This window comes from Gracilinanus agilis, chromosome 5 (assembly GCF_016433145.1).
Source record: "Gracilinanus agilis isolate LMUSP501 chromosome 5, AgileGrace, whole genome shotgun sequence".
NCBI lineage: Eukaryota > Metazoa > Chordata > Mammalia > Didelphimorphia > Didelphidae > Gracilinanus > Gracilinanus agilis.
Window position 1 is genome coordinate 234,634,983 of NC_058134.1, and position 23,541 is coordinate 234,658,523.

The 23,541-nt window shown below is 36.3% G+C and overlaps 1 protein-coding gene across 1 annotated transcript in view; it reads right to left on the reverse strand.

Annotated features, from left to right (window-relative positions):
- CFAP54 (cilia and flagella associated protein 54) overlaps window positions 1-23,541 on the reverse strand; it is a 376,749-nt gene that overhangs the window by 233,634 nt on the left and 119,574 nt on the right. The window contains exons 33-36 of the mRNA XM_044679160.1: window positions 17,919-18,149; window positions 11,197-11,336; window positions 7,471-7,628; window positions 4,256-4,483 (exon numbers count right to left, since the gene is read on the reverse strand). Coding sequence (XP_044535095.1) covers window positions 4,256-4,483; window positions 7,471-7,628; window positions 11,197-11,336; window positions 17,919-18,149 — 757 coding nt within the window. The remainder of the gene's footprint in view (window positions 1-4,255; window positions 4,484-7,470; window positions 7,629-11,196; window positions 11,337-17,918; window positions 18,150-23,541) is intronic.

Below are 23,541 nucleotides of genomic sequence, written 5' to 3' on the forward strand. Positions count from 1 at the left end.
TCTCTCTCTCTCTCTCTCTCTCTCTCTCTCTCTCTCTCTCTCTCTCTCTCTCTCTCTCTCTCTGTCTCCCTCTCTCTTTCAGCTCCTTCTTTGCCTTCAAATAGGCCCTTTTTATAAGAACACCTTCCCCTGATTGTCTTTCCTTTTGCTCCTAAAAGGGGTCTTACCCTTACTCCTCACTGCCTACTCATACACTCCACAGTAAGCTAACTCCTGGCTCTACTCATGGGCAGAAGCTGCTCTCTCAAAAGATGCCAATGATTTTTCTCACTCTTCACCTTTCTTGATTTGTCTATAGCTTTTAAAACCATTGATTTCTCCATTTTCCTGGGTATTCGATTATTCTGTCTTTGGCTTCTTTGAGAATCTTCTCTCTCCAGTTTTCCCTCCTTCCTTTCTCACTAAACCTTCTTAATTGACAGCAGTAATTTAGATCCATCTTCAAGCAGGTGAGGTGGTCTGCTCAAGCTGTATCCAGTGTTTTCTCTCTCTGTCGTTTTGCCAGTCTCCTAAGTCAAAAGAACATCTTTCTCCAGATGACACCCAGAGTTATATATCCAGCTCTAATCTGTTGGGTTTTGTTTTTAAGATGTGTATAGGAGGAGTAGCTAGGTGTCTCAGAGAATAGAGTGCCAGGTCTGGAGATGGGAGGTACTGGGTTCAAATCTAGTTTTAGATACTTCCTATATGGGCAAGTAACTTAATCCCAGTTGTCTAGCCCTTACCACTCTCTTGCCTTGGAACTGATCCTTAGTGTCAATTCTAAGACAGGAGGTAAGGGTTTAAAAAAAAAGTGGGGGGATGAATTAGGGACTGGATCATTTATCTCTCTTAAAGAATCATATGGTCACAGAACCAGCAGAAGGGACCTCAGAGGTCACTGAGGCCCATCCTTACTTGAATATCTCTCACATTTCTGACAAATGGTTATCCAACTGCTATTCATATACCTTTTAAAAGGAACTCAGCACCTCCCCCAAGGGAGCTCCTTCTAGATTCTAAAAGTTTTAATTATCTGTTAGTTCTTAATTACGCAAGACCAAAATTTCTCTCTAGAGCTATTTGTAAAGCACTTAGCATATTTCCTGGTACATAGTTGGTACTTAATGCTTGTTCCCTGTCCCTTACCCATCTACCTTTCACTTCTATCCATAGTGCCTATTTCTTCCATCTGGGCTAAACACAAGTTAAACCTTCTCTGATGAACTTTCACCTCAGCTTCCCCAATATTGGGACTATCACCCCACTTTTCTGCCCTGTCATATATCAACCCCTTCTGTTTGCTTTATAACTCTAGCTTGACAACATGAGTCTTGAAGGTAAGGAATATCTTCTTTAATTGTAATGCTATCCTCAAGGCTCAGCACAGGTTCTGGCTCAGATTAAGTACTTCATAAATGTTTTTTTCATTCATTCTTGCCATAAGTCAGCCCTAGAAATATTCAAATACAGCCATTATGGCCCCCTAAGTTTCCTCTTCTGCATACTGAATCTATGTAGCCTCTGAATATTCCATTTCTCAAATTCAATGACTAAACATATTTCATTCCCTTGAATGTCTTTGTGTGATTTGACTTTTAGTCAATCAGTCAACAAAATTGTATTAAATTCCTACAGTCTCAGAGGTAACAAACACAAAGAATAAAATAATTCTTCTTACTCTCAAAGAATTAACATATGAATAATGGAGACAGTGTACACATATATAAAATAAATATAACACACACATATATACATATTTACATATTATATATATGCATATGAAGATTAAATAAAAATGAAGACAAAGCTGTTAAATATCCCAAAGGGTTCCCTATGGCTGCTAAGATAAACTACAGTTGACTTTGGAGCCCTTGGACAGCATTCTTTTATTTCAGTCTCTTTAGACATAATTAACCCACAGGCTAACCAAACTGGCCACTCTGCTCCTCACACCCAATGCTCCATTTCCCATTTTGGTTCCTTCCTGACAGTCCCCCATGCCTAGAATTCACTTCTTCCTCACCTCCAACTCAATGAGTTCTTCTCTTCCTTCAAGGCATAGCTCATGCACCATCTGCTTTAAATTTTAATTTTTTTTCTCAATTACATGTAAACAAAAAAATTTTAACATTCTTTTTTTCAAGTTTTTTTCGTTTTTAGCTCCAAATTCTTTCCTCCCGTCCTCTTCCCACCTCCCTGATTTAGATTATACATATGCAGTCTTGCAGAATTCACATTAGCCATGTAACACAATCTTCTATAAAGTAGCTAGATAGTTCAGGGGATAGAATGATGGTGCTTTAGGAAATTAGGAAAACTTGGAAACAAATCCTGTCTCAGACACTTACTAGTTGCCTAGGAGCAACTTAGGATAGGGCAAATCACTTAACCTCTATTTGCCTCAGTTTCTTCATCCGTAAAATGGGGATAATAAAAGCACCTACCCCACAGGGCTGGTGTGAGGATCAAATGAGATCTTGCTTGCAAAATACTTAGCACATTTCTTGGCATGTAAGAGGCACTCCATAATTGTTTGCCCCCTTCTCTCATTCCCGCCTAATAAATACTTGTCTATTCTGTCAGTACTTTCAAGCATAACTCACCCTGGCCAGGAGACATGAACTGCTTTAGAGTCTCCAGGTATCTTCTTTTTATCATACCACTTATCTTTTTTTAGTTAGCATTTTAAAAATATATAACATATTATAATATGTAACATAACAATTCCAAATCCCTCTTACCTACACTTTACAATCTTAAAGGTTTTCTTCTCGACAGGATACAGAAATAAGTTGAAATCACAGCCTTTCCATCAAGTGGAAGTTTTAGCCCTTCCCTTCCCATGCCAAACAGAGCTCAAGATAGTTTTTCTGTGTATTGAATATCATTTCTCCAAGCCTCACCTCCTTAAAGGCTTTTCTCTTATAGGATTCTTGTAAGTCTCTGCCGGGTTTTTTAGATTCCTACTTCGATACACATTCCTCCTTCCAACTCTTCTAAGGCCATTATTTATTTCTAAGGGTGTCCCTTTTGTTCCCACGATACCTGAAACCCCAACATCTCTGTCTCTCTCTGTCTCTGTCTCTCTGTCTCTGTCTCTTTTATTTTAAACTCTTACCTTCTAGCTTAGAATCAAAATTATGTATATAGCTCCAAGGCACGAGAGCAAGTAAGGGCTAGGCAATGAGGGTTAAGTGAGTTGCCCAAGGTTATACAGCTAGAAGTGTTTGAGGTCAGATTTTAACCCAGGACTTCCCATCTCTGATCCTAACTCTCAATCCACTGAACCACCTAGCTGACCCCTCACATCTTTCTCTTTTAGATGCTTCTCATCTTCTTCCTCATTTGGACAATCCTCAATTTAAATATCAAAAACCTGCTCTTGAGAGCCCCTGGGTCCTTTCTGGAGTCTCTGACTACAGGATTACCCTTTCTCTGAGTTTTTTCTTAATTGACCATGCCCAAAATTCTTCTTCCTGTCTCTAAATGAAGCCTAGAATAGAATGGTCCTTTCTCTCAGAATTCTCATCGGTTAAGAAAAGAGTTGCAGCTACTCTCATCAGTTCGTCAACTCTCTGCACAGTCTCTAAAAAGAGGTCAGAGTATTTAGATAGAATCCCTGTTATTTTTCAAATTTATTATGCTTTCCAAATCTATGCTTGGATAGAAAGTTACCTGGTTCTTCCAGGCATGGACGTACTCCAGTGAGAGCCAAGATTTTTTTTTACCTCAAATCCTAGCATCATATACTTTGACACAAATACAACAAAGATGAGCACAAATAATCAACTTAATCAGAGTACATTGAAGATGTGACAGTGGGGTGGGATTGATTTCTTTGTTTGTAAATACATCAACAGTTGAGTTCTAATGCTAAAAGAATTTAAATTCACATCAGTAAAAGCTAAGTATCATGTTCAACATAATTATGAGAAACAGATGGACTATAACTAAACCAAATATAAACAGAAGAAAAATTAATTTCTATTTTTCCCAAGCTGTGAATTCTTGAAAGGACTGTAAATGAGTACAACAAAAGGTACCCAATTCATTCATCACCATCTAATTTGGTTGCTGCCAAACATAATGAGAACACATATCTACTTAACACCAGAACCTGGTAATTCTTGATATTTTCCTGCTTTGTACAAATAGTTATACTACTGTCTGAAACCATTCATATTCCCTTGTAAATCACTCATTAAGCTCTGTCATGCTTGCCATATGAGCTGAACACAAAATGGACAGACTCAATCTACCCAAATGATTTTACCTTAAGAGATTTGCTGTTCTGCAGGTCTATCAGCATGTCAATGAGGGCATCTGCTGCCAAAGAAAATGGCAACACAAAGGTGCATATCATAATATCCTTGCTGAAAGGGAATGTTTTGGAAAGAGAATGCGCCTGCTTATAGAGCACCTGCATCTCCATGGTGTAATTCCAAAGAGCCCGTGTCACATTCTGAAGTAAGGTCCAGTAACCACCACGATGAGCAAGAACCTAGAACCCAAACAATATATGACACAAACTTACTTATCCAGAACATAGATATGAAAAACATCTTTCTTCATTCAATTATTAAAATACATGTGCGTAGGGGACAGCTAGGTGGTTCAGTGTTTTGAGAATCAGGTCCAGAGATGGAAGGTCCTGGGTTCAAATTTGACCTCAGAAATATTTTAGCTGTGGGATCCTGGACAAATCTCATTGCCTCCCCCTTACAAGTCTTGTGCCTTAGAACCAATATGCAGTATTAATTCTAAGATGGAAGGATAATGGTTTAATGAAAATACATGTGTACCTTTAGACTCTACTGGTAACATTTCATCATTCACTGTCGAATCTAATAAACACGAAATTATAAGAACATTCCTTAAAATGTAAAGCATCTATGTGAAATAAAGACTTTCAAAGAAATTATTTCTATCACACTTAATGTGTATCTAATGCACATCTTGGCATAATGCAAAACTACGGAATCTCTAACTAAAAGTAATGCTAAGGTATTGGAATACTTTTAGTAAGCAATAGATTTTCAGGCACCATTTTTTTCTAATATTTTTTATATTACTTAACTATATTTCCTATCAAAATGCAAAGCCTACATTAAAAAAAAACCTACACCAAAGTCCAACTTCAAAGCACATTCTGCAGAAAAAATAAAAAGCAAAAGTTTTTAAGATCAAATAAGAATCCAGCTGAGGAAAACTAGAAATATATGTGGGGAGAAATTCTCTAATTGAAAATACTGGTATAAATTCTGAGCTAACACCTCACACCTAACAGATTGGTCAATATGACAGAAAGGGAAAATGACAAATGTTGGAGGGAGCAAGGTGGTGGCACAGTGCATAGAGTGCTTGGTCTGGAGGGAGTCAGGAGTTCAAATCCAGCCTCCTTTTTTAAAAGTAACCCTTACCTTCTTCCTTACCATCAATACTTTGTATTGCTTCCAAGATAGAAAAGCCAGAAGTGCCAGGAAGTTATCTGAGGACCTCCCGTCTCTGGCCTGGCTCTCAATCTATTGAACCTGTCCACTAATTCTACTTCATTTAATAGAATCATTCCCCCCACCCCCACCCCTCTCGAGGCACTCTGTCACTAGCTCACAAATGTCCTTTCTGCTCTTAGGAACATTAACCCCTTAAAGATCCTGGCTCCTTGATTAGCCCACTTAATTTCCAAGATATACAGAGAGGCCAGAGGAAAGAATAGCACCAGGAATCCAGAGAATGCTAGGTTTGGATCTCACTATTTATTCATGGTAGAACCCTGAGCAAGTCATTTAATCTTACTTGGGCCTCGGTTTCCTCATTTCTAGAATTTGAAATAGTCATAGCTGTAGAATTTACTGAACAGAGTTGTTGAGAGATCAGGTAAATATGTAAAGCATTTTTTGAAACTTGAAGCACTACTCGTGTTAGCTCTTATTATGACATTTTCATAATGTCTAGATTAGATCTCCCATCTCCCCATCACTCATCAATCCATATAAGTTATTCTTCAAACTTGACCTTTCATTTCTTAAATTTGCATCTTTTATGCCTAGAATGCACTCCTTTATCATCTCTCTCTCCTAAAATTCTTAGGTTCTTTCAAGACTCAGCTCAAGAGTCCATTCCTCTCTGAAGTCTGCTGGAACTCTCCAGGTATTCATACTCATTCCCTCTTCATATGACCATGGATTAATTTACCTGTGAACATACTGCACACCTCCCATAAAATGTAAGACCTTGAGAACAAAGTTCACTTGAGCCTGAGTATCCCCCAGACCCTAACACTTGCCCATGGTCACACAATCAGCATATGCCAGAGGCACTTAATAAATACTGGCTGAAAGAATTTGTCATTGTTCTCAGAAAGGTTTAATTAGGGCAAAAAAAGCCAATATGGACATGGCTCAGTTCCTCTAATCTATCCATTTACTGGGCAAAATTTCTCTCATTTAGAGTAATAAGTGATGAAGATTAGGTTTGAAGATCTAGAAATTCTGAGCTTTCTCCTTTCTCCCATCACTGTGTCACCATTTCTACAGAAGAGGAACCCAAGGCCCCATTGCTATTCTATCATCTTACTCATGGCCATGGCCTATGAATTCATCATCCAGTAGCCAAGTTTATGACCATGAGCCTCTCCACACTTGGCTAAGCTGATCCACTGACAGCAGACTTGACTTGTCAACAAGTGTATTCTAAAATCTTTCCTTGTCTGCTTGAATTCGACGTGGAATGAGCACAACTTTTGAAGATCACCTTCATGATAGAGTCCAACAAAAGCAGGACTCTGCTGAGTCTCCCAAAATATTTCACAGCCACAAAGTCCCAGATCTATATGATTTATAATAGTTAACCAGAAAAGAGAATGCTTTTTCCCAGGTACCTCATGAATGCACAAAGGGGATCTACACCTATCTTCAGACCCCATGCTTCCTGGGCAATTCAGTCCAAGTTTGGTGAGAGGACTGCAGATCTAGTGCCAGAAGGGATTTCAAGAGTCTATTCCCCTCATTTTATAGATGAGGAAACTGAGGCTGAAAGAAGTCACAAGTTCTTTAGTACTTTAGATGCCACCCAAGTCCAATATATCATTTTAGGAATACAGAAATTGAGGCAAAGAGAACATAGTAATTGCCTCGGAATCAGAAAGCTATCTAGAGTCTGAATCTAGATTTTAACCCAAGTTTTCCTTACTTTAAGTCCAGTGTCCTATTTCCTAAATAGCTTTAAAAATATATTTTAACGCTTATATTCTGTTTTTAAGACAATACTTAGTATAAGTTCCAAGGCAAAAGAATGGTAAGAACTATGCAATGAGGGTTATATGGCTTGCTTGGAATCACACAGCTAGGAAGTGTCTGAGGCTAGATTTGAACCCAGTAGCTATCATCTCTAAACTAGCTCTCTATCTAATCAGCCACCAAACTGTCCCCTCCATTCTTATTTCAATGCTTTTTTCAAAGAAATTGCTTGATTAGTAAGTGAGATTACCAATGCTCTTTTGCAGTGAACAAAGGTCCTGATAAAATGATCTACGATTCCAAAATGTGCTGTTTTCTCTTTAGTAGGATCCTGGTCATTTGCATTTATCAATTTAGGGGGGTCTTCACTCACTCTGACCCCACCACCATAAGGAATTTCAGTGGCCTCTGTGGGTAAAAGAAACAAGCAAAAGGAACAGTTTTAAACTGCTGAATTATGTTCCCTGAAACATTCAGATGCAATATTACCCTATATTTGATTCAAGCAAAAAAAAAGCAAAAAATGTCTACCATGGCATAGCAAACCATAATACATGAAGGTTTTCTCAAACCTTTCTTGCTAAGTCTGATTCCATTTGCATTTTTTTTAATGGGTTTATTCAGCAAGTGTTTTATTGCTTGTCTTTATGTGCCAGTTTGTGCTGTGCCTAGTGTGGGCTACAAAGAGACCCAGGAGAGGGATCCTGGCCTCAAAGATTTTGCAATTTACCAGTGAAAAAGGCCGTTAAAAATAATACCAGATACCATACAATAGGCTGTCCAAAGTCCAAAAAAGAGGAAACTTTCCTTCTCAATCCCTTCTAGACTCACAGTGTCAATCAGCCTTAGGTACGTTTTGAGGAGATGACGAATGATTCAAGTGATGGCAATGTAGCTAATGGAGGTAGCCAGAAAGTCATTGATCAAGAAGAGCACAAAGGAACATCAGGGATACCTATGGTGTCATTTTTAGCACCTTCTAGCTTTAGTCAACAAATATCTTTTGTTTTTTTAACCCTTACCTTCTGTCTTAGAATCAGTACTGTGTATTGGTTCCAAGGCAGAAGAGCAGTAAGGGCTGGGCAATGGGGGTTAAGTGACTTATCCTGGGTCACATAGCTAGGATGTCTGAGGCTAGATTTGAACCTAAGATCTCATGTCTCTAGGCCTGGCTCTCAATCCACTGAGCCACCCAGCTACCCCCAACAACAAACACATTTAAAAGACCTCATCCGAACAAAGGGTCCTTTGGGTCATACCAGAAGCATTATATTTAGTTTCTGATGCAAGGAGCTTTAAACCCAGTGAGTGTAGGGCAGCAAAGTGGATAGAGAGCCAGGGCTGGAGGTCATGGGTTCAAATTTACCCTTAGATAGCTCCTAGCTGTGTAACCCTGGGCAAGTCACTTAACTCCAATTGCTACTCTTCTGCTTTGGAATCAATACTTAGTACTGCTTCTAAGACAGGTGAGAAGAGTTTTAAAAAACAAACAAAAAGGGGGCAGCTGGATAGCTCAGTGGATTGAGAGTCAGGCCTAGAGACGAGAGGTCCTAGGTTCAAATCCGGCCTCAGCCACTTCCCAGCTGTGTGACCCTGGGCAAGTCACTTGACCCCCATTGCCTACCCTTACCACTCTTCCACCAAGGAACTAATACACAGAAGTTAAGGGTTTAAAAATATATTAAAAAAAAAAAAACAAACCCAGTCTGTACTAGAAAGGTTTCTATGACACTGACTAGCCAGGCTTTCAGCTGTACCCAGGGCACTTAGTATTCTGCTGAATGGGTAGCTGGGTCCTGAAAGGTGGAGATCGTCTAAGAAGACATCAGCCGTGTATCCAGCCAGTGGGAATGAGGGACACGTGAGCAGAGGACACTCGGCACAGAAGTGGACATTGTGGACACTTCGGGGAAGTTGGCTAGTCGGGCTCTCCCTCATATCTAGGATGCCCTTTAAAGACTCTGAATCCTTCCCTTGGTTGGAAGTCCAGCCCTCTCTCTTGCTCTGACCCTAAAGAGCTCTTTCACATTTGTGAATTCTTAGGCATGTTCAAATCTGGATGAATTTCTATCAGCTGTTTGGCTTGGATAAAAGGATGCATTGGCTATTTGTCTTTGGGGCAGCTCTACTCCCCACACACTCGGATTCAAGTAATTCATCCACGTTACTCATTAGGTGTTTCCATGCGGACTAATCGGCCTTCTGTGGATCTCCACCATAAGGCACTGAAACCTATACTTTCATAAAAGATGACAGGGCAGGAGTTAGATAAAATGGCAGCTGGGTAGCTCAGTGGAGTGAGAGCCAGGCCTAGAGACAGGAGGTCCTAGGTTCAAACCCGGCCTCAGCCACGTCCCAGCTGTGTGACCCTGGGCAAGTCACTTGACCCCCATTGCCCACCCTTACCAATCTTCCACCTATGAGACAATACACCGAAGTACAAGGGTAAAAAAAAAATACAAATAAAAAAACACAAATAAAAACTGGTATGAGAGTTTGGGGGAAAAGAGAGACCACAGTGCTAAGGCAAACAGGGAACGTGTTCCAGTTCTGGACACTTAAAAATGGATATGATTTGTATAGGTTGAATGGATGGCAATGTGTATTCTCCAGTCTGTAAAAGGCAGTGTGAGCAGGAATCCAGGGCCTGGAGGGCACATGCCATATTCTAGGGACAGGGGGCAGAGTCTGACCCTAAGGAGGGCCACTTTAGCACAGAGAAGATTTCCCTTGAGATATAAGCCTAGTTTCTGAGCTGGGTATTAGATAACCAGGCTCATTAACAACATCTAGCTGGTCACAGTTTTCATAAAAGTTCTGAAAGAGAGGGAAATTTTAAGGCAATCAGAGTTCTATGTAATATGATCCAGATGCAGAAACCAGACATTTGTAAATGGGGTTAGCAACTGTGAAAATCCAGGAAAAACATTGGAAATGTATATCCCAATATTTAATTTTTTTAATCCAGTTTAAAAAGTAGGAATACATATTGTGAGATGACTATAGGTCCAGGACATAAGTAAAATTCAAAAATGCATCTTTTTTTAAACCTTTGCTCTCCCAAACAAAAACAACCAACCAAAAAAACCAGACCAGTTACACCAACCGGTTCACTTGGTAACTACTGCATAAGATGCTATTTCCAACATTAAAAGCCTGAGTGGTCATTTCTGTACTTGAGAATTCTGCTTTTCCTACAGTTCTGAACCCCAACCTTTACTGCAAGCATATAAGAAAGGAAAATGGATGTCTGAGAAGGAACTAGAAGATGAGCCCGCTGTCACTGGCCTGTGGATTCCATGTCATCAGTCCATAATGACCTTTGGAATGTTTTCTGAGCCAAAATCCCAAGCTACTCAGCCAGCAGGATTTGGATACTAGGAAGAATAACAAGTTTGCTCAGTGTACAGATGCAAAAGGTTTAATATACCCCAAGGAATTCGTGATCATCCACTCTCCCTGGCATCAGCACCAGGCTGGTCTAAGGCCTCCCCACTCCAGTCTTTCTCCCAAACCAAGGCTAGCTCTCCTTAGCAAAAACTAAGCAAAAAATCTTAGCAAAACACTAGGGAGATTCTGAAGGTCAAATGAGCTGACCCAGGCTGCCTGGCTATGTCCCTATGGCTCAAATATATAATTTGACAATAATTGTTGTTATGCCTGTTCAAATGGATACAATTGGAATTTTCTTGGTTTCCACACCCCTGTTCTTCCTCATCCTCATATTTTCACTCCCTTCTTCCTTCTTTGTTTTACTCATCATGCTCTCCCCAATCCTAATTAGCTGCCCCTAATAAAGATAGATAGACATCTGGGAATCAAACTCCTATTCCAAGTGAACAGCTTCCTGTCACCAGATTCCTGCCAGTTCTGCTAATTTAGGACAAGGCTAACATCAAATCATTAGGTGGTAAATGAGGTTGAATTAAATATAAAAACTTGGGCCAGTCCTGTAACATGCCACCATTTTGTTTACCTGAGAGATTGGTCTTTCTCATTTTTCTTGAATGCATGAAATCAAGCAATGCTTTGTAATTTTCTGGATTTAAGTTTTCATCCACTAACAATGTCCCAGAATTGTACAATGAGAAGATTTCTGGGTCTAAAATTCGGAAGCTGGAGAGATAGCAAAGAAAAAATATTAAAAAATCAATTGAGGCAAAAAACAGTGAAATCTGTCAAAAAATTAATCTACTTTTGTTTCAAAAATGTCCATAAGTTGTGCTAAAAGAGATTCAAAATGAAGATAGTAGCAAAGATTTTGCTTAGTCAGCAAAAGTAACTGCAAACTTGGGGGAGTACAATCTGTAAAGGAATTGTTACTGTGGGGTTTTATTTCATACTAGCCCTTCCTGGGTCTCTGCCTAGTCATTGCAGAGAGGGCTTGATTAGCTTCATGAAACTATGAACTTTGCTAAGCAAGGGAAACCCAAGATGAACGGGTCATAGTGGAGATTTCTGACAAAAGGTGATTCGCTGGAGAAGGAAATGGCAAACCATTCCAGTATCTTTGCCAAGAAAACTCTATGGAAGGTATTAAAATGCTCAATGATTGAAGATTGGAAGATGAGCTCTTTATGTTGGAATGTAAACAACATGTTACTGGGGAAGAGTGGAGGACAGCTACAAGAAGCTCCAACACTAAAGGAGCAACTGGGTCAAAGTTGAAAGGAAACTCATGTTGGACGTGTCTGGTGATGAAAGGAAAATCCAGTACTTGTAAAGATCAATATTGCAAAGGAAACTGGAATATAAGATCTATGAACCAAAGTAAGCTAGATGTGATCCAATAAGAAAAATTAAACATGGCCTTTGGGAGTCAGTGAACTTAAATGGATGTGAATGCGTGAATTTAATTTCATTCATTAATTAATCATTATATGTAATATTGCAGTCAAGGATTTCTTAGAAGAAATGGAGTGGCCCTCATAAGGAATACAAGGCTGAGAAAAGCAATGCTAGGATATAATCTCAAAAATGACAGAATGATATCTATTTAAATCCAAGGCAAACCATTCGATTTCACAACAATACAAGTCCATGCTCTAACCATTGATGCTGAAGAGGCTAAAACTGATCAGTACTATGAAGACTCACAATATATTCTAGAAATTACAACTAAAAAAAGAAGTCACATTCATCATAGGGGATTGGAATGCTAACATATGAAATAAAAAAGTAATTAGAATAACAGGCAAGTTTGTCCTTGTAGTACAAAATGAAGTAAGGCAGAGTCCTGTCAAGATAACTCACTGGTCATAGCAAATACTCTTTTTCTTTATATTTAATTTTTTAAGCCCATACTTTCCAACATATAATTAATTATATATTGGTTCCAAGGCAGAAGAGTGGTAAGGGCTAGGCAATGGGGGTTAAATGACTTGCCCAGGATCACATAGTTAGGAAGTGTCTAAGGCCATATTTGAACTCGGGACCTCTTATTTCTAGGTCTGGCTCTCAATCCACTGAGCTTCCTAGCTGCCCTGAAAACACGCTTTTTCAACAATCCAAAAGGCAACTTGACACATGGATATCACCAGATGGTCAATATTAAAATTAGATTGATTATATACTCTGCAGCCAAAGGTGGAAAATCTCTATACAGCCAGTCAAAACAAGGTTGGAGAGGAAATGGAGTGGAAAGGGGAGTAACATTAGGGAGGGGAAAAGGGGGAGACTGACTAAAAGCAAAAAGTTGGAGGGGAGGGTAAGAGGGATAAGAGAAAAGGCAGAAACTAAGGAGGAAGTCAAAATGGAGGGGAATACATAGACAGTAATCATTACTGCGAATGTGAATGGGATGAACTCACCAAAAAAAAGGAAGCAGATAGAATGGATTAAAAACCAGAATCCTACCATATGTTATCTACAAGAAACACACTTGAGGCAGGTAGACATACACAGGGTAAAGATAAGAGAGTGGAGCAGAATTTACTGGGCTGCAACTAAGGCAAAGAAGGCAGAAGTAGCAATAATGATCTCAGACAAAGCTAAAGCAAAAATAGGCCTCATTAAAAGAGATAAGGAAGGTAATTACATCTTGATAAAAGGCAGTATAAATAATGAAGAAATATCAGTACTCAACATATATGCACCAAATGGCACAGGATTCAGATTTCTAAAGGAGAAATTAAAGGAGCTTAAGGAGGAAATAGATATTAAAACATACTAGATAAATGTTAAAAAATAAAAAAAATAAAAAAAAAACATACTAGTGGGAGACCTCAACCTTCCCCTATCAGAACTAGATAAATTGAACCAAATAATAAATAAGAAAGAAGTAAGGGAAATGAATGAAATGTTAGAAAAATTAGAGGTAATAGATATTGGGGGGGAAATAAAAAGGGATAAAAAAGAATATACCTTCATTTCAGTAGCACATAGCACATATACAGAGACTAACCATGTACTAGGGCATAAAAACATTGCAAGCAAATGTAGGAAAGCAGAAATAATAAATGCAATTTTTTGAGATCAAAATGCAATAAAAAACATAATCAATAAGAGCTTTGGAAAGGCAGGTTTAAAATTAATTGGAAACTAAATAATCTAATTCTTCAAAACTGGTGGGTCAAAGAACAAATCAAAGAAATAATTACTAATTTCATTGAAGAGAATGAAAATGAGGAAAAGAACATTATCAAAATCTATGGGATGCAGCCAAAGCAGTATTCAAGGGAAATTTATATACCTTAATGCATATATCAACAAATCAGAAAGGGAAGAAGTCAATGAATTGCTTGTGCAACTTAAAAAACTAAAAAGAGAACAAAATTTAAATCCCCAGATAAAAATTAAAGTGAAAATTATAAAAATCAAATGAGGAATTAAGAAAATTGAAAGTAAAAGAACTATTCAACTAATAAATAAGACTAGGAGCTGGCACTTTGAAAAAAAACAAATAAAATAAAGTACTGGTTAATCTAATTTTAAAAAAAGAAAGAAGAAAATCAACACTATCAAAGATGAAATAGGAAATCTCACCTCTAATGAAGAGGAAATTAAGGTAATTATTAAGAACTACTTTGCTCAATTGTATGGTAAATAAATATGACAATCTAGGTGAAATGGGTGAATATTTACAAAAATATAAATTGCCTAGATTAACAAAAAGGAAATAGAATGCTTAATCCCATCTCAGAAAAAGAAATTGAACAAGCCATCAAGGAACTCCCTAAGAAGAAATCCCCAGGGCCAGATGGATTCATGAGTGAATTCTATCAAACATTAAAGAACAACTAATCTCAATACTATACAAACTATTTTGACAAAATAAGAAAAGGAGTTTTACAAAATTCCTTTTATGACACAAATATGGTATAAATTCCAAGGTCAGGTAGACCAAAAACAGAGACAGAAAACTACAGAGAAATCTCCTTAATGAACATAGATGCAAAAATCTTAAGTAGAGTACTAGCTAAAAGATTATAGCAAGTTATCATGAGGATTAGTGACAATGACCAGGAGGGATTTATACCAGGAATGCAAGGATGACTTAATACTAAGAAAATCATCCATATAACTGACCATATCAATAACCAAACAAACAGAAACCCCATGATTATCTCAATAGATGCAGAAAAAGCCTTTGACAAAATACAACACCCATTCCTATTGAAAACACTGAAAAGTATAGGAATAGATAGGCCTTTCCTAAAAATAACAAACTATATATTTAAAACCATCTGCAAGCATCATCTGCAATGGGGATAACTTAGAAAATAATAATAATAAGATCAGGAGTGAAGCAAAGATGCCCATTATCACCTCTAATATTTAACATTTTACTAGAAATGTTAGCAGTAGCAATTAGAGAAGAAAAAGAAATTGAAAGGATTAAAGTAAGCAAGGAAGAGACTAAACTATCCCTCTTTGCAGATGATATGATAGTCTATTTAGGGAATCCTAGAAAATCAACTGAAAAGCTACTGGAAATAATCAACACCTTTAGCAAAGTTGCAGGATACAAAATAAACCCAAGTAAATCAGCATTTCTATATATTTCCAATATAATTCAGTAGCAAGAGTTAGAAAGAGATATTCCATTTAAAATCACCCTAGACAATATAAAATATCTAGGAATCTTTTTGCCAAGACAAACACAGGAATTATATGAACACAACTACAAAACACTTTTCACACAATTAAAACTAGATCTAAATAATTGGAAAAAATGTTAATTGCTTAGGGATAGAATGAGCTAATATAATAAAAATGACAATTCTACACAAATCAATTTACTTATTCAGTGCAATACCTATCAAACTAACAAGAAACTTTTTTATAGAATTATAAAAAATTATAACTAAGTTCATCTGGAAGAACAAAAGATCAAGAATATCAAGGGAAATAATGGGAAAAAAATGTGAAGGATGGGGGCCTAGCAGTACCAGTTCTTAAAGTGTACTATAAAGCAGTGGTCATCAAACAATATGGTACCGGCTAAGAGACAGAAGGGAGAATCAGTGGAATAGACTTGAGGTAAATGACCTCAGCAAGACAGTGTACAATAAATCCAAAGATCCCAGCTTCTGTGACAAGAATCCACTATTTGACAAAGACAGATGGGAAAATTGGAAAACAATATGGGAGAGATTAGATTTAGAACAACATTTCACACCCTATACCAAGACAATTCAGAATGAGTAAATGAGTTAAATATAAAGAAGGAAATTATAAGTAAATTAAGTGAACAAAGGATAGTATACCTGTCAGATCTATGGGAAAGGAAAGATTTTAAGACCAAGCAAGAGAGAGAATATTACAAAATATAAAATGAATAATTTTTATTACATTGAATTAAAAAGGGGTTTTGCAAACAAAACCCAATGCAACCAAAATTAGAAGGGAAGCAACAAACTAGGAAAAAAATCTTTAGTGGCAAACTCTAATGGCAGAAAGTGAAGAACTAAAAAGCCTCTTGACAAGGGTGAAAGAGATGAGTATCAAAGCTGGCTTAATGCTCAACATTTTAAAAAAGAACTAAGATCTTGGCAACTGATACACCACTTCCTAGCAAATAGAGGGAGAAGAAATGGAAGCAGTATGAGGCTCAAAGATCACTGCAGGTGGCAACTAAAGATATGAAATTTAAAAACACGATCCTTGGAAAGAAAGCTATAGACAATTTTTACAGCATGCAAAAAAGCAGAGATTACCTTGCCGACAAAGATTCTTATTGTCCAAGTTAAGATTTTTTCCACTATGTATGGCTGTAAGAGTCAGGCTATAAGGAAAACTGAGAGTCACAGAATTGACATTTTCAACTTGTGGTGTTGGAGAAGATTTTTGAGTCCCTTGGACAGCAAGGATATCATATCCATCAATACTTAAATTAAATGGAAAGGAAGCAACAAATTGGAAAAAAATCTTCATAACAAAAACCTCTGAAAAAGGTCTAATTACTCAAATTTACAAGGAGCTAAATCAATTGTACAAAAAAATCAAGCCATTCCCCAATTGATAAATGAGCAATGGACATGAATAGGCAATTTTCAGATAAAGAAATCAAGACTATCAATAAACAAATGAAAAAGTGTTCTAAATCTCTCATAATTAGAGAAATGCAAATCAAAACAACTCTGAGGTACCACCTCACACCTCACAGATTGGCTAACATGACAGCAAAGGAAAGTAATAAATGTTGGAGAGGATGTGGCAAAATTGGGATACTAATGCATTGCTGGTAGAGTTATGAATTGATTCAACCATTCTGGTTGGCAATTTGAGACTATGCCCAAAGGGCTTTAAAAGAATGCCTGCCCTTTGATCCGGCCATACCACTGCTGGGTTTATGCCTCAAAGAGATCATAGGGAAAAATATATGTAGAAAAATATTTATAGCTGCGCTCTTTGCGGTAGCAAAAAAATTGGAAAATGAGGGTATGCCCTTCAATTGGAGAATAGATGAACATGTTGTGGCATATGTTGGTGATACACTGTGGCACAATCGAATTGTGGAAAACACAGAAGAAAAACAATATAATTGGGGATGTAGATGCTAAATGATCACTATCTTGCAAATATTAATATTATGGAAATAGGTCTTGATCAATGATACAGTGGAATTGCTCATTGGCTACAGGAGTGGGTGGGAAGAGGGTAGGGAAAGAATATGAATCATGTAACCATGGAAAAGTATTCTTAATTATTAATTAAATGAACTTTTAAAAATACTTAAATTAAATGAGACTGTTCTTTGGAAGGGCAAATAGTGAAACTGAAGCTTAAATATTTTGGTCACATTATGAGAAGATAGGACTCATTGGAAAAGACCCTAATTTGGGGAAGGATTAAAGATAAGAAGAAAAGGGACTCATCAAAGGATGAGATGAATAGATAGTACTACATAAGCAATGTACATGAGCTTGGATTATGGAAGGTGGTAGAGAATAGAAGGGCCTGGTATGCTATGGTCCAGAAGGTAACAAAGACACAACTGAACAAACACAAAATTTCATGTTAGAAGCAGGTCCTGAACACAGGGGATCTTAGATCCAATATGTCTTTCAAGAGGGTTCAAATAGAGAAAATAGGTCATGGCCACATGGGAAAATGTTGAAGAGTTCTGTTTATTGTTTGGAATCCTGGGAGTCATTTTGTTTCTATTCTGCTTGTTGTTGTTTTACCATAGCATCCAACCTACACACAAATCATGCACATGGTATCAAGATATTTTACATGTAAAATATTCCATACCTCATCGTATTTTGTGAAGTGCAAGCTTTAACCTTCTTACGCTCCATGAGTCTGATTCTGAATAAGTTGAAGTGAGCTTCCGCCAAATGAACATTCATCTGAGACCTCCAGGGTAACTCTTCAATAAATAATCGATGCAATCTTTTCCTTTTTATATAACGACTTAGTTTTGGGGCCATAAGTTCTGATAGGATTTTTAGAGCTACTTTTCTCACATCAGCTCTTTTAAATCTGGGGAAAGAGAAAAAGAAGCAGGTTTCAAAAAATTATATTAATACCAGATGAAAGAAAGTAATGCTATTTTGCAGAAAATATATACAGAAATTCCTAGTCAGATTTATTGATAATTTGGTCTTTTCTTTGGGGTTAAAACACTGTAAATTATAAATCCTATAAAAATACTATAAAGCAACGGAAAAAGAATATCAGATTCTACACTGATGCAAATACAAGCTATCCCGAGACAGTTAAATACATTTTCAAGCATGAACACTAGTATAAACAGTTATAAACTCAAATAAAAAGATAGAAAACTGAAAAAAGTTTTTTAAATATGGGGAAAATCAGCTAAAATTAAAAGATACCACAAAAATCAGTAGGAAATAACAAAGAAAATACTGCTATGGAGAATTCAATAAAATACCTGAAATACTCAATTAAATGGACCAGTTACTATAGTAGAAAACAGAATTATGGCCAATAATGGATCATCTGAAGAAAATAATAGTAGCAAAAAAAAAAATCACTAATCCAGTCATTTGGAAAATATACAGAATTAAGTGATGGATCTGAAAAGCAAATCACAATGCAGCAATTTCAGAATTTCTGAAAACTCAATAATTTTAGGAAAATATGATAATTTTAATTCAATACTCCAGGAAATCAATCAAAACTTCCCAGAGCTAACAAAAACAATTTCTGATGTATAGACTGAAAGAATCCAGAAGCTCTTAATGAGAAAGAATCCAAGGTTCAATGTAGATAAAATATGATCTCTGACATTAAAATGAAGGGGAAAATTATTCAATCCACCATTAGAAAGAAGTTACCTATCAAAAATTAGTTGATATCTGAGAGAACTCCTCAATAAGGGTAAGGGATAACATGAGAAACTAAAATATAACTAGTATGAGATAAAGAAACTGAGGCCACAAAGCTAGAACTATCTACCCAGAAAAACCCCAGGATGCTATTTCAAGGTGAGAAATGCCAGAAAATTAACTCAACTTTTATGAATTTGGAGGAAAATGCAGGCACTTCAAATCTTCAAGACACAAGATGCAAGCCTCCTACTCAAAAATATAAATATTTAAAACAATTTAGACTTATCAAATAAAATAATTGCTAACAGTGTAAGAACTCTTAGAATATGGTAGAAAGAAGAGGGGGTAGGGGAAAAGTCTTTGAAGAATGTGGGAGGAGGAGGAGCAGAAGAAAGCAGGGTGGAAAAGGGAATGAAATTAAAGAAAGCCCCAAACCAAAGTCCTATCTTTGAATAATGGTAAGTTCCAGTTAAAGATGCCCACTTAGGTAAGGCAGCTAGTTGACACAGTGTCAAATGCTGGCACTTTTATGAATTTGGAGGAAAATGCAGGCACTTCAAATCTTCAAGACACAAGATGCAAGCCTAAAGATAAGAAGACTCATCTTCCTGAGTTCAAATCCAGCCTCATACAATCACTAGCTGTGTGACCCTGTGTGCCTCAGTTTTCTTATCTGTCAAATTAGCTAGAGAAGGAAAATAGGCAAACCATTCCAGTATCTTTGCCAAGAAAACCTCAAATGGAATCACAGGCTAATAAAAATAAAACAGCTAAATGATAAAAACTATAGTTTAATGTGATAAAGGAATTTTTTGACTGGCATTGTTAAGCTTGAGCTAATAATAAAAATAATAAATATAAGAGAATGTACATGTTCTTCCCATTGAATTCATAAAAAATAGAGCTAATAATTATAAAACCAAATGAAAATGTACCAAACTCTACAACTAGAACTAGAAGAAAAAGAAATTTTAAAAAACCATTGTCCCAACCATGGAGAAAAGTAATATTTAGAAATCAAGTGAGTTGAATAAATTACTAGCAACAAAATCAATAGGTTTTATTATATTTAAATAAAATGATTTTCCACAACAACAAAAATCAATCATTAAAATTAAACAAAAGAAACAGATATGGGAAGACATTTCCAGTATATTTCTCCTATCCTATAGTGTATACATAGATTATATCATATGCACTATATATGTCTCAGATCAGTGTCTAAAACCCAGCATTTATTAAAGATTGATAAATTATATGACAGATGCACAGCCTCTTAATGGAGTAATGGTCAAAGGCTATAAACAATCAATTTTCCAAGAAAAAATATAAATTCTTAATAATTACAATTAAAAAAGATCAAACTCCCTTATTCTCAGAAAAATCCAGATGAAGACAACTAAGAGATATGATCACCAACACAAAAAAAATAAGAAAAAATTAGAAATCTTAATGCTGGTGGAACTATAGGAAATAGATCCTCTGATACACTGTTAGTGAAAATATATTGGTGCAAACAACAATCAATCAACAAACATTTATTAAGTACCTAGTACATACCAGGTCCTTTCAGGAATAACCTGTGAATATAAAGTAAGTCATAAAACTGAACACCTCCTTTGACCTAGTAATTCCTTTTCAAAAGCCTTTACACTCCAAAGATCATCAAGAGGACCTACTGGCCCAGCCCCACTCACTTTACTTTCCTGCCATACTTGTATTCTCCCATTGAAATGTCTGGGGCCATTTTGCCTTGAGCACTGTCATTTCATTAAGTCTAGGGCATGGACTGTGGCACTTTCTCACTTTTTGTATCTGGATCTTCAGGGTTCAGACAGTATCTGGCACTTAGTAATTCATCATTCATTCATCACTCCCACACTATTCATATTTATACAAAAATACTCATTCTATTTATTTGTAAATAGGGAAAAATGATTTAAAAACATATGTTGGGGCAACTGGTGGCTCAATGGATAGAGAGTCAGGCCAAGAGATGAGAGGTCCTGGGTTCAAATCTGACCTCAGACACCTTCTAGCTATGTGATCCTGGGCAAATAATTTAACCTAATTGCAGCCCTTACTGCTCTTCTGGCCTTGGAATTGATACTTAGGATCAATTCCTAAATTCCTAAAATAGGTGAGTTTTTTTAAAAATAAAAACATATATCCAATAATTAGAGAATGTTGAATAAATTATTTCATTGATCTAGGAAGATAATATGATGGAATAAAAATGGGGTACAAATAGAAAAAATAGTGGGAATTTTCTATTAAATGATTGTAAAGTGAGATCAGCAGAATCAGACCACATCCTGCAATCTTCTTCTTAGAAAGGAAACATAGCTCAAAGCATCATAACCTCAGTCAGACTTGGAAAATATATTTCTTGAAATTTTCATTTCTGGTGCTTTGTTTGGTTCTATACTACTAACATGATGAATTTTATTAAAATTATCTTCCATTGATTTTATGTTTATTTTGTTATTTGCCTTTGTTAATAGTTGTTATAGGGGCAGCTAGGTGACAGAGAGAGAGTAAGGCCTAGAGTTAGAAGGACCTGAGTTTAAATCTGCTTTAGACACATCCTATATGATCCTGAGCAAACTACCTAATTCCAATTGCCTATTCCTTTCCCTTCTGTCTTGGACTTGTTACCGGGACAGAAAGCAAGGAGTTTTTAAAAGTTGTTATTATATCTGTAATAACTTTTTAAAAACTAACCAGACAAATGTTTAAGATTTTTACAAATATGTCAAATAATATATTCAGTCAACTGTCTAGAACCCCAAAAACCTATAATTAGGAATGAGACCCCAAGCCCCTGGTCTCAAACCCCAACCCAGCAATAAGGCCCCCAAAGCAAGAAGCTTGGGACAAGGCCCCTTCTACCCTAGGACAGAGCCCAATTGTAACCTGAAGTTAAAAGTTATGAAATAGGTTGGGAAATTTATTTTATAGAACTAGAAAAAAGAACAATAAAGTTCATCTCAAAGAACAAATGTCAAGAATCTCAAGAGAATTCATGGGAAAAAATGGGAAAGAAGGTGGCCTACCTGTACTACACATCAAACTGTATTGTAAAGCTGTAATCATCAAAATAATCTGGTAATGGCTAAGAAACAGAATAATGGATCTGTGGAATATGTTCTATACATAACACATAGTAATAAAGATTCATAGAATATAGTGTCTGATAAAATAAAAAATCCAAGTTTTGGTGACAAGAACTCACTATTTGATAAGAACTGCTGGGAAAACTGGAAAATGGTATGGCAGATATTAGGTATAGGCCAATATTTGACAATATACCAAGACAAAGTCAAAATGGGTATATGATTTAATCATAAAGGATGTTACCATAAGCAACTTAGGGGAGAGCAGGGAGTAGTTTAATTGTCAGATCTATAGATAAGGGAAGGATTTAGGACCAAACAAAAACTAGAGAATATTATAAGATATAAAATAGATAATTTTTAATATTAAAAAGATTCTACACAAATAAAACCAATACAAACAAGATTAGAAGAAAATGTGGAAACTGGGGGAAGGGAATATTACATATAATAAGTGTCTCTGATAAAGGCTTTATTTCTCAAACTGAGTCAAATTTATAAGAATAAAATCATTCTTCAATATCAAAATATGGTCAAAGAAAATAAATAGACAGCTTTTGGACAAAGAAAGCTACCTATAGTGATGTGAAAAATGCTCTAAATGACTATTAATTAGAGAAATGCACATTAAAACAATTCCAAGATAACCACCTCACACCTATCAGATTGGCTAATACCACAGAAAAGGAAAACAATAAATGTTGGGATAATTGGGACATAGGTATATTGTTGGTAGAATGTGAATTGATTCAATCATTCCTGTGGGCAATTTGGAACTATGCTCAAAGGGCTATTAAACTGTGCATATCCTTTGATCTGGCATTACTACTTCTAGGAACCCCAAAGAGATTTTTTAAGAGAGAAAAGGGCCTATTTATACAAAAATATTTATAGTGGCTCTTTTTGTGGTGGCAAGGAATTGGAAATTGAAGGGATGTCCACCAGTTGGAGAACAGCTGAAGAAGTCGTAATATATGATTGTAATGAAATACTGTCATTACAATAATGAGCAAGATGGTTTCAGAAAAACCTGGAAAGAGAATAGTATACTTGTCAGATCTATGGGAAAGGAAAGACTTTAAAACCAAGCAAGAGTTAGAGAAAATTACAAAATGTAAATTAAATGGCTTTGACTATTTTAAACTAAAAAGTTTTTGTACAAACAAAAACAATATAGTCAAAATCAGAAGGGAAACAACAAATTGGGAAAAAATCTTTATAACGAAAAACTCTGACAGGGGTCTAATCACTCAAATATACAAGGAGTTAAAGCAATTGTATAAAACATCAAGCCATTCCCCAATTGATAAATGGGCAAGAGACATGAATAGGCAATTTTCAGGTAAAGAAATCAAAAGTATCAATAAGCACATGAGAAAGTGTTCCAAATCTCTAATAATTAGAGAAATGCAAATCAAAACAACTCTGAGGTATCACCTCACACCTAGCAGATTGGCTAAAATG